The 12,496-nt window shown below is 37.4% G+C and overlaps 1 protein-coding gene across 4 annotated transcripts in view; it reads right to left on the reverse strand.

The window, feature by feature from the left end:
- zbtb16a (zinc finger and BTB domain containing 16a) overlaps positions 1-12,496 on the reverse strand; it is a 241,474-nt gene that overhangs the window by 86,377 nt on the left and 142,601 nt on the right. For all 4 annotated transcript variants that reach the window (XM_074671823.1, XM_074671824.1, XM_074671825.1 and 1 more), the window contains exon 4: positions 11,106-11,192. In XM_074671823.1, the coding sequence (XP_074527924.1) occupies positions 11,106-11,192 (87 nt within the window). The remainder of the gene's footprint in view (positions 1-11,105; positions 11,193-12,496) is intronic.

Genomic DNA, 12,496 nt, shown 5'->3' on the forward strand with positions numbered 1-12,496 from the left:
CATGACTGGACTCAGTGTGTGTGTGTCAGTGTGTGTGTGTGTTAGTGTGTGTGTGTGTGTGTGTGTGTGTGTGTGTGGCTGATTGCAAGGCCACCGGTGTGAACAATTTACAGAGAAGAAAAGGAAAGACTGTGACACAAAGAGCTGCTTTTTTCAGACCATCTTAACCCCTCACTCCTCTTTTTCCTCCTTCCCTCCTTCCCTCCTTCTCTCCCTCCTTTTTCTGCCGCGCTCTCTCCAGCCAAACTATTTCTGGCTTGAGAAAAGAAAGTGTTTACTCTGCGGCAGAGGCCTGCTGGAATCACGCTGCGTTCCCACTGGCTAAACCCACTATTGCCACTCCATGGTTTGCATATTTTCCTCTGTATTACAAGACTTTAAAAAAGGACGGAGGGAGATAAAGAGAGAAAGAAGGAAATAAAGAGAAAAGAGAGCGCCCTCCCCCTCCTATTATATGTGGATTTTCTCTGGCGCTGCCTTGTGTGTGTGTACACGGAGAGGATCCATGTATAAACAGGAACACCAACAGTCGGACAACAAATTCTTGTGAGGCCTGTGGACTCTGAACTCATTTCTACACAGGTCACATGGGAGATGCCGTCCCTGTCGCTTCTGCTCGTGTTGAATAACCGCTCGTGCTGAATGTGGCCTCAGTTTGGCGCATGAATGTGCAGATTGCCATGCAAATTACAAAGTGTGCACTTGTGAATGTATTGGATTCAGTTTGGCAGTTGGGGAGCCTGCAGATCCTGCAGAATGCATGAATATCTAGCAGTCAAATCAGCAGACAGGGAAACAACAAAATGTAGTTTGAGTTTGTTTTCCCGGCACAGATTCGGAGCCTTTCTGCACCGAGCTGCAGTTTAATCAAGTGGAATGTGAGCGTGGTGGGTTTTACCAATAAAATACAAGAGCTGTAAATTATGGTGGGGGCTGAAGCGTCTAATAAAAAAAGAGAAATGAAGATAGCTGGAAGAAGTATAGAGATAAGTAAACGACAGGAAAACATGTCTGTCTCAGCCAAGAGGGAGAGGCTTTACTGGAAATGCAAAGTAAAGTGACACGTCGGGAGATCATGATGGCGTGACTTCTGTGACTTCTGTGACTTCTGCGACTTCTGTCCCTCATTAACTAAATCTGAAAAGACTCCTAAAACACACAGCATCCATGATTTCCTTATTAAACAATAACTACCTCCTTAAATTTTACACTGCAGCTCAATTTTTAGTGCGACTCCACGCTTTAAAAATATATCCCAGCCTCATTAATGAGAAAAATCCCTCTTCTTTGACTTGTGAAGTAGAAGTCGGTCTTTCAAATACAACCACTACTTCTGATGGCCGTGTTAATAATAAAAAGAAAAAGCATACAAAATTCAATTGAGGCCTGCTTTAAAGAACAAGTCTGAGCAGATTGGCTGCTTTCAAGGACATTCAGGCTGCAAACGGCGTTAGCTCCTGTGAAGTCGGATTGAAAAAATGATTAATGTGGTTTGGATGTGTCTGTTAGTGGTTTAGGTCGCACCTGTCGACAATTATGTAACGTTACTCAGGGTTCAGGACTATAAAAACACCCTGCTGGGCGTGCTGTGGGTGTTCAGAGATGTGTTAAAACACATACTAACAAAGTCAGAGATTCACAAATGCTTTCAGATGTCCATCAAATCTGACCAAGGAGCACTTCTCACAAAACGGGAACCAACAGTTTCAGAGTCAGAGAAACTTTTCATCAGCTAATTTCTGACCACTGAGGGAGCGTAGATTATACAACACGTCTTCATTTCATACGTGATAGTTTCTTGTTTTGGTGCAGAAGAGAGCAGAGGCACGTCACATCCTTTAAAACAAATACAGCATCAAACAGCAGAGATAGACCGATATGGATTTTCAGGGCCGATAGTCAAGGAAGCCGATATCTGATATTTGGTGCCGATATTCATTTGCATTAAAAGTGAAAATATTGGCAAAATATTGGCCTCACAAATGTGTCCTCCTCCTGTGTTTTGCCTTTTTTGTAGACTTGAATATTTTGCCAGTAATGTTAAAAGACATTTCAAGAACTAGTAAAACATGTTGCATGTATCGCATATGAATATCGCGCAGGCAGATATCTGCAGGGGTTGGTAACTGACAGAAAATTTGTAAACCATCTCAAAAACATCAGACAACTTCTCCAAACAAACAAATAAACAAACCTTAAATCAGAAAAGATTTTTCTTCTGGACAGAAATCATGTTTGAGATTAAAAGAGAGAAAGAAAATCACTCATACATAGCTCACATTAATACTTTGACTTGCCTTGATTTCCATCTGTTTACATAAGAAGAAGCTGGATTTATAACCTATGCTGCAGCCGGACAGTAGAGGGAGCTCTTACCAGAGCCAGTAACACAGAACGTAAAAAGAACGTTAGCTTTTGGTTGTCTAGGTGTTAGCTAGAACGAAACAAAGATATAATGTTTAAAGAACGTTCCCCCTTGGTTACACTGAAACCTTACAAAGCCTGAAGTTCCCTAAACGTTAAGAGAACCAAAATGTTCCCCTGTGGTTGCAGGCCTACCTTCACATAACATTGGGTTGGTTGTTGTTTGGTTGTTTTTTGGTTGATCTGAGAACGGCAAGTAACAACTTGATGTTTTACTTTTAGGCTCCTAATTTGCCAAAAACGTTTCCTGAAGGTTAGGGGAAGGTTGAGAGATGTCAAACTAGCCAAAGTGTACGTCAGGGGAACGTTGGGAGAATCAGACATCTAGCCAACATAGTACCAAGGGGCAACCTGAAATCAAACCCAAAGAGTTTGTTGCCAGAACACTCTGGGAACGACAAAATGTTACTAGGGTAATGTTTTAACTTCACATGAATTGAACACTTTTGGTGTTAGTTTTGTTGAAAGTGGAAAGTTTACAAAGAAACCTTTTTTAAGTAACACCCTAAGCCATCACTAGGCCTGAGCCCAAAAAACGGTTGAAGGCTGCTCTTAAAACCTTAGTTATTATTATTATTTTTTGAATTATTTTAATATAATTTTTGTAATTGTTTTATTATTTTTATTCTCATTTTAATTATTATTTTATTTTATTTTTTTATTATTTTAATTTTTATTTTAATTATTATTTTTATCATTTTTATTATTTTTATTATTATTATTATTAATGAAACATGTCACAAAATTCAGTCATGGTGTAAAATTCTTGATTCCAGTGCTTTCGTGCAGACATCTGCTCCACAGCGCCCCCTAGTGACCAAAAGCTACAGTGCCATAAGCTACTTTGAGCCACATGTCTCAAATTTTTTGTGCATAACTATCATCAACTATCGCCAGGACCTACAATAAACTCTCTTTCCATCAAAGTCAATTCCAAACAGGAAGTCCGGAAATTTGGGTTAAATGTCGGATTTTGACGATTTTTAGATTACTAAGTTCATCTCGCTAGAGTTGCATTTCTTTTGCAGAACTGCAAAGTCAGAATCAGAATCAGAATCAAGTTTTATGGCCGAGAAAATTTGCACATACAAGGAATTTGCCTTGGTGTGTTGGTGCAACATTTAACAAGAAAATAAAGCAATACAGAATTACCAGCTGTAAACTTTAAAAATAATATAGAAAAAGTTAAGATATAAAATATACAACTATACAAAAGTATATAAATAAAAAATAAAATAAAAATGAAAAATAAGAATATTTATATTATATTATATTTTTTTAATTTTATTGTATTACATTATAATTTATTAAATTATATTTTATTATATTATGATATATCATATTACATTTTATTTTATTTATTATATTATATCATATTTTATTTAATTACACTGTATTATATTATATTAAATTATATTATATTATATCTTATCATATTTTATTCTATTCTATTCTATTCTATTCTATTCTATTCTATTCTATTCTATTATATTATATTATATTATATCTTATTATATTTTATTATATTATATTTTATTATATTTTATTATATCATATTATATTTTATTATATCATATTTTATTTAATTACATTGTATTGTATCATATTATGTTATATTATTTCAAATTATATTTTGTTATATTATTATATTATATATTATATATTATATTATATTATATTATATTATATTATATTATATCATTATATTATATTATATTATATTATATTATATTATATTATATTATATCATATTATATTATATTATATTATATTATATTATTATATATCCACACACTGCTTTTAAGTGAGGCAGACCTCACTTATCACTGCTTGTGGTTTTAACTGGTCGTCCATCCGGCTCATGAAAACATGGATTTGGTGACTCTGGATCAGAGCTACTATCAATACGCTTCAGTCACTTTCACGTCTCCATTCAGGTTAGAGAAAACCTCCCCTGTCAGTTTTATTATCCCAGCAGGAATTTCAACATCAGAATCCAGTCTGCAGCAGTTTCATGCACGCCCTGCTTCCTGTCGATCACCTGACACATGATGAAACTGAAGTCTCAACCAGGAAATCCTCCCTGTTAGCATGTTGCCTCACATGTTTGTGTAAAAAAAAACTGCTAACAAAGCAAAAGCTTAGAGGAGAAATGAATTCTCAGCGCGTTGCATAACAATCAGAGACAAAGATGGGAGAAAACGGGCTTGGTGTTTAAACGAGAGCCGTGTTTGGCTTCGAGCAGGAGAGACGCAGATTCAATTCTTCGCTCACACAAACCCTGAGGTGAGTCCCAGTTTAAAGAGGAAGACGCTCTGATGTGATGCCATCCAATTCAAAGAAACCAGTCGATGTAATGCGACTCACAAGTGACTGTCGGCCGGCGAACACAGGCATTCCTGGATTTATTTGTGTTGCTCAGCGCTGCCAGAGACGGGATGGTTTACAGTGAGCCTGTGCATGTGTATCTGCACGAGTTCAGAGGGTAAAAACAGCCACATGATGTTTTTGCTGCAAGTTCCCCTGGCATCCAGACAACAACCCCGCCTCCCCTGTCCCTCCGTGTCCCTCCGTGTCCCCATGCAAAGGAGCTTGTCCGTTAGGAATGACGACAACTTCAGGAATGTCTCAACGGCCTCCCAACTATTCCACGTTTGGGATAACGACTGCTTTACATCCCATTTAGCAGCGTGAAGAGGTTAAGGACACTCAGAGAGCGCTTCTCTTTGAGGACATCAGACAAAGTGAGAAAGACACAGAGAGTTTGAGTCAGACCGCAGCTGATCGGGCCTGCAGAGCGGACGCCACAATAGTTCCCATTCAGAGCGGCAAGAAACAGCCACAGCCTCAGAGGCCAAATATTGTCATCAGAGAACATTAGCCAAGGGCTGAAGCGCTGCCAAGAGGCAGGCAGAGATCAAATCTGGCTTTGATGGCCAACAGTAACCCCACGCTCCCACTGCACAGCCTCTCTCATGTCCTGCGTCTTGGGTACTGTACACACAGACATTTCTGGATAAATAAATCCCTGTTTGTGGAGCTTTCTGCCTCAAACTGATTTAACACAGCGCTGCCCGTCTGATGCAGGCCCTTTGTTTTGTCTGTCCCCGCAGAGATCCCTGCAGAGATCTTGTTTGTGTCCTCTAGATTAATAAGAATAGAAGGCCGCGTCTGAAAACGTGATGCAAGCCTCAAACACAGACAGCGGTCTGAGGAGAACGACGTGGATCAACACACGACACCCAGAGCCACATGTGATACAAGTTTGAGCCTTTTTAAAGAGATCAAATCTCTGAATTAAAAGTTTGGAAAGACTAGAAATCTGATGAAGATGCAACGAGCTCAGAGTCCAAAGCTGCTCCATCCGAAGAGTTCATCCTCTGGGGGGCGCACTGCAAAAACTGAACTCTTATCAACTGTTTTTGTCTTATTTTAAGAAAAACTTGTCTTATTATATTCTATATGAGCCACATTCACCTGACCAGACCAGAAAAATGTCTTGTTTCAAGTTATTTAAAGACAATATGAGGTCTGGATTGCTGTAACAAGTGAAAAAATCAGCCAATGAAACAAGAAAAATTTGCTCAAAAATTTGCTTTAAAATGAAATGTCTTTGAAACAAGTTACAAGTCACTTTGTCTTTAAATAACTTGAAATCAGACATTTTTCTGTACTGTTCAGGTGAATGTGGCTAGGGTTAAGTCTTAAAAGACATTTTCAATTCAAAATAAGACAAAAACACTTGATAAGATTTAAGTTTGTTGCAGTCTATGCACTAATTTCTACATTTTCACTATGGGATCAAACATAAAGTGTTGCAAAGGTGTTAAGTACACTTCTATTCTTGCAGCAATCACCTCGGCACTGCAAAAAAATGAAATCTTATCAAGTGTTTTGTCTTATTTTCAGTAAATTGTTCAGTCTTATTCATAAAACGGCTGACTGAGCCTGCAGAGAGGAAATCTTATCAAGTGTTTTTGTCTTATTTTTAGTAGAAAATGTCTTTTTAGACTCAATCTGAGCCACATTCACCTGACCAGTCCAGAAAAATGTCTTGTGTTGAGTTATTTAAAGACTTAAATGAGGTCTGAATTGTTTTTAACGACTAAAACAAACAAACAAACAAAAAAAAAATCAAAGGAACAAGAGAAAAGTTAGTAGTTTTAAGACATTATTCTAGTTAAAACAAATATTTGAGCAAATTTCTCTTGTTCCACTGGCAGATTTTTTTGTTTTAGTCGTTAAAGCAATTCAGACCTCATTTTTGTCCTTAAACAACTCGGAAAAAAAGACATTTTCTGGACTGCTCAGGTAAATGTGGCTCATATTTAGTCTAAAAAGACATTTTCTACTGAAAATCAGACAAAAACACTTGATAAGATTCCAGTTTTTTACAGTGCATGCACTTATTTTCCACATTTTCCACTGACCAGTCCAGAAAAGTTTCTCATTTCAAATTATTCAAAGAGAAAAAAATTAAGTCTGAGTTGTTTTTAACGAGAAACAAGAGGAAAATTACTTGTTTTAACAACATTATTCTAGTTTCAAGCAAATTTCCATTGGCAAATTTTTTGTTTTAGTCGTCAAAAACAATTCAGACCTCATTTTGTCTTTAAATAACTTGAACTAAAACATTTTTCTGGACTGCTCAGGTAAATGTGGCTCATATTAAGTCTCAAAAGACATTTTCTATTAAGACAAAAACACTTGATAAGATTTATTTTTTTGCAGTATATGCATTACTTTCTACATTTTCCACGGTTGGATCAAACATAAGATGTTAAAAAGGTGTTGAATACGTATCTTTTTTTGCAGCAATCACCCCAGTACTGCAAAAACTAAAACCTTATCAAGTGTTTTGTCTTATTTCCAGTAGAAAATGTCTGAGCCACATTCACCTAAAACATCCAGAAAAATGTCTTGTTTCAAGTTATTTAAAGACTAAAATGAGGTCTAAGTTGCTTGTATCGAGTAAAAAAATCTTTAACAAGATGTTTTTTTCTGGACTGATAAGTTGAATGTGGCTCATATCGAGTATATTTAGACAATTTTAATTTGAAATACAATAAAAACACTGGATAAGATTCGAGGTTTAGCAGTGTTATTGAAGAAGTACTCTAACAACTTAAAAAAATGTTTGAAGCTTTAAGAAAAAGTCTGACATCTCTGACCAAAAATGACAAAAATCAGGGGGAAGTGACCCTGGAGAATCAGTGCCAAACCGCTTAAATCCACTTATTTAATCAATATAAGTGGATAAAAATACATTTTTCTCTTTACAAATACTTGCAAAAGAAATGGGCGTTTAAGTTTGGAGTTTTGGTCAGATGAATGTGGCTCATACTGGGTCTAAAAAGACTGAAAACAAGACAAAAACACTCAGTTTTTTGCAGTGCATGCATGTGTTCATTTGCAAGCTGAAAAACAAAACAACTTTTATTTTGAAGGGTGGAAGGTTAAACACTCTCTGAAGCATGTAAAACTTGTCAGACACAGAAACAAAGTGAAGTGTTTCCTGTGTTTCTCAGCCTGTTTGTTTCCCGTGCAGCAGACTCAGACGTCTTCATTCAGTAAACGTGATAAAGTCTGATATTTACTTGTTTTCCTGCCAGCGGGAAATTACAGAACGACTAAAACTGAACAGCATCCTTTCAGAGAAGAGAGGCCAAATGTTAAACGCTGCGATCCAGATCCAGATCCAGATCCAGATCCAGCTCCAGCTCAGTCATAATGAAGATTTACAGAAGCTTAAAGTCCTGAAGCTGAAACATTTGTTGCTGTGAAAGTGCCTCGTCATATTTCAGACTGTGATCCTCCGTGAAGCTCCACACACGGATGATTATGATGTTACTACGCCCGCCGCTGCTCCAGTTGTCTGGCAGGAAGATCAGTCTGGCCTTGGCGACCACGGCCCCCCCCCTTTTCCCCGGCGCTGTCCGTTCGTTCCAGACAGGAATGCCTATATTTAGAGCGCTGCTTTCCGCTGTTATGGCTGCTGGATCATTAGCCTCGTTTAACCCTTCTTTACCTCCAGCCAGCTGATTGGCTGAGGGCATGCCCCACAGGAGGAACCCCCTCCTCCCAAACCCTGAGTCCACCACCCCAGTTTCCTCCTCTCAGAAGGAGGAGTGAGGAGGGGAGGTGGGGGGAGAGAGGAGCACAGTGTGGGAGCTGTGACGGGGAGCCTGAGGGTCAGGGCTCAGGATGAAGGACAAAACACTAGATGATGATGATAATGATGATGATGATGATGATGTGCGGCTATTTTTGGGGATCGGTTTCGGGTTTAAGTGTGTGGCACTTGTTTCCTTCGTGTCATTGTGTTTGACAAGCTAGGGCGGAGGAAATGTGGATCAGTCAGAGAAAGACCTCAGTGACCTTTTGTCTGCAAAAAGTTTCAGTATCAGGAAATTTAATATCAGCCTGATGAACCTGTGAGGAAGATTCAGCTCTGAGGGTAACTTTACCCAAAATACTGTGTGTGAGGATCAGCATCATAGTGTTCAATTAAACCTTTAAAACGCATAAAAATACAGAAGACATCCACAACTGTCAGATTAAACTGGACCAGTCAGTTTAAGTGTTTTTACTTCCACTTGTTTTATCATAAAGTAATGCTAATGATGCTAATGATCTTCTTTTTATTTTTGAATGTATTTATATTGTATGCAAATAACATTTATTCTAATTCCATTTTTTCTTTTTCTCTCTCTTTTTTTTCTTCAATTTTTTTCTTTTCTTTCTTTTTTCCTTTTGTCTTTTTTTTCTTTCTTTTTTCTTTTTTCTATCTTTTTTCTTCCCTTTTTCTTTCTTTTTTATTTTATTTATATTTTTCTTCCTTTTTTTCTTTTTTTTATCATTTCTTTTTTAATCTTTTGTCTTTCTTTCTTTTCTTTTTCTTTTCTTTCTATCTTTTTCTTCCTTTTTTCTTTCTATCCTTTTCTTCTTTTATTCTTTCTTTTTCTTTAATTTCTTCCTTTAATCTTTTTTATTTGTTTCTTTTGTTTCCTTTATTTTTTCTTTTCTTTTTTTCTTATTCCTTTCCTTTTTTCTTTTATTTATTTATTTATTTATTTATTTATTTTTTAGCTTTCCTCTCTTGCATTTGATGTTCATTTTTAAGTTAGAGGTCTGTTTGTCGATTGGGAACGTTGTTTAGAATACGAACCTTATGGTTTTACTGTATGTAAATGTTTCAAGGTAAAAAAAAGACCATATTCCAGTTATACTGTGAATTGTGAACCTGCCTTAATAAAAATATCTGAAAAAGTAACGCTTCAAATACTCCACTCAACTTCATTTATAAAGCACTGTAAAAACAACTACAGTGGAAACAAAGTGCTCCAGAGGTAAACAATAAGGGTGAGAATTGGTAAGAACCTCACGATTCGATCATATCAATATATCTAGGAATGCACTGATATGAAAAATTTGGCCAATACTGATATTAATGTTGATGCTTTGGCCAATATCTGATACTTACTGGTATCGATATTGGTTATATTGGTTCCAAAGAAAAAAAAGAAATGTAAGAAAAGACGATAATGGAGAGGGTCAAAGGATGGAGCCCCGAACGCAATCAAAAAAGTACATTTTGTCTGTTTTTTGGATCAAAAACAGGAAGAGAGTCCACTCTTCTTTGGTAGTTTTGGTGTCTACAGAGTCAGAGAAAACAAGATCATTTGGGTCTTTAAAGATTTTTCAAGATGCTCTGAAAAAGCAGCTAATGAGTAAATATTGGCAGATACTGATATTGACACCGATACATCGTGCATCTCTAACGATATCCCAATATTGTGATTTATTGCCGTGTTGATATTTTTTCACACCTGTTGTAAACAAAAGGTGACGTATGACTTGGTCTCGTCATTTGTATATTTGCAGTTTAACTCTGGCTGAAACAGGAAGCTACCCAAACACACTGGGACGATGCCTATAAGACGGAAAGGAAACACTTCCCTCACTTCCCTCAGCCTAATCACGCCGTCTCCAGAACAAAGTGGTTAAAATTTAAGTCAATCTCTCCCCCCAAATTAAAGAGTTCATCAGCAGCAGTGAAACAGTTCTGGGCCATCACACATCTGCTAAAGGGGGATTTACTTCTTCCTATTTACATCTTGGCACCTCCATCCTTCTCCCTTCCCATCTCCATAGCTCAGAACTGATAAACAACATTGGCCTGCCAAGTTTCTCCCGTTTGTTGATTACTGCTGGGTCTGTCGTGATTTAGGGCGAGTGGGACTAATCTGAGATGATGTGATCCATCTATCTGTCAATCTACGGCTCCAGTTAGCCAGAGAGGGCTGGAGGAGCCACCACGCACCGTAGCCACGCACAGCTACACAGCTACACAGCTACACACGGCTACACAGCTACTCAGCATGTGTGCTGCTTTATGAAAACACACAAACACGCCAGGAGCACGAGTCAGGAGAGAGCTGCAGATTCAAAGACACGTTTTCATGTCTGAACTCGATCTGATTACACCGAACAAGTTTCACAGACGTGGACCACTTTGACTTTTTACTCACTTTTTAAACACTTTGTTCTCTCAGGATATGCAAATTATCATCATACGAGCGGTGTTGACGGCCTTTTGAGGAAAACAGACTCTCAGCCAAAGCAAACATACGAACACAGAGGGACACAGAGGGACACAGAGGGTTGGTGTGCGGTCTTACCGGTGTGGATCTGCCTGTGGGCCTCCAGGGACTCCTCTGTCTGGAACTGGGCACCACACTGGTCACAGACTATGGCTTTCTCACCAGCTGCACAACGACAATAGAAAAAAGACGAGAGCGTTCAGAGTTAGAGCACATTTAGATGAACAAAAACGGTTCCAGATATGCTGCGAAGAAGACCGAGAAAACTGAAACCAACATCTTAAGTAAACACTTGATGGAAAAGTCATTTCAAGACGGCAAAGGTACGCTAACGTCTAAAGTGGGAATAAAGAAAGTGTCAGAACTTGGAGTGAAAATTAAGCCTTTTTACTCTGCTTTGCAACAACTTCTTAGTGTGAAGATCTTTTGTAAGAAACACATCAAAACTAAAATCCAGAATTTAAGGTGCACAGGTATATTGCATTCAGCAATGTGCACTTTCTCTGCAGCTGTGTAGCTCCTTCTAGTGCCATCTCTTAAGCCATCCTGTCAGCTTCTTGTGTGGCAGTCAACCTCTACTGGTCGCCCAATATCTCAAACTAAGATCAGAACAGCTCTCAAAGTGGTTTATTCACTTCTCAGTATCCCACTATCTTCATAAAATCCCTCGTTATGATCTAACGATGGAGAAAAACATCAAAAGTTGAGGTTTTCAGACTAGTTTGACTCTCTCAGCATCCTGCAAAAGGTGATGACTGTGCATGTTAAACACCACTGTTTCTCAATTTTTTCAGACCAAGGAAAAATACTACCCCCTCAGAAAAATCTGCGGACCACCATGAGCTAAACAGTCCCAGAACAACACCTCTGAGAACAAACTGATAGACTTTAAACTCTAATCATACATTAATTACCATTAAACCATTAAAATTATACATTTTATAAGGACAGCTTGTTGGTGACTGCACACACACCCCTTTCTTTTCTTTTTTCTTTTGTTTGTTTGTGTGTTTGTTTTTGTTTTGTTCTTTTTCTTAACTGAACTGTTCGTATTTATAAATGAATAATTATCATTTTTATGAGGGTTTTTTTCCGTCTCTTCCTTGAGGTTTTCTCTTGTCTACTGTTGTTTTCTATATTCTTTCTTGTCAGAGAGTTTTTTCTTCTTTTTTTTTTGCTCAACTATTAATATTATATGTATTGATACACATTTTTTTTCCTTTTCTTTTCAATCTCTTTTTTCTTCTTCCTCTCGTTTTTGAATGTTGTTGAAGTGGGTAAGAAACACTTGAAAAATGTACATTCATAGACAAAAAAAAAGAAAACTTTAAATAAAGTTGTGAAAAAAATTATACATTTTATTTCTTCAATTCCCTTTATTCAGAACAAGTATTTTTCACAATGACTGTGACTAGAGTAAAAAATAAGTGCACTTAGTCCCTCATAGATTTTTTTTATTTTATTTTAGT

This window comes from Halichoeres trimaculatus, unplaced genomic scaffold, assembly GCF_033239565.1.
Source record: "Halichoeres trimaculatus isolate MK-OKI-2021-1 unplaced genomic scaffold, fHalTri1.1 fHalTri1_scaffold_6, whole genome shotgun sequence".
Classification (NCBI taxonomy): Eukaryota; Metazoa; Chordata; class Actinopteri; order Labriformes; family Labridae; genus Halichoeres; species Halichoeres trimaculatus.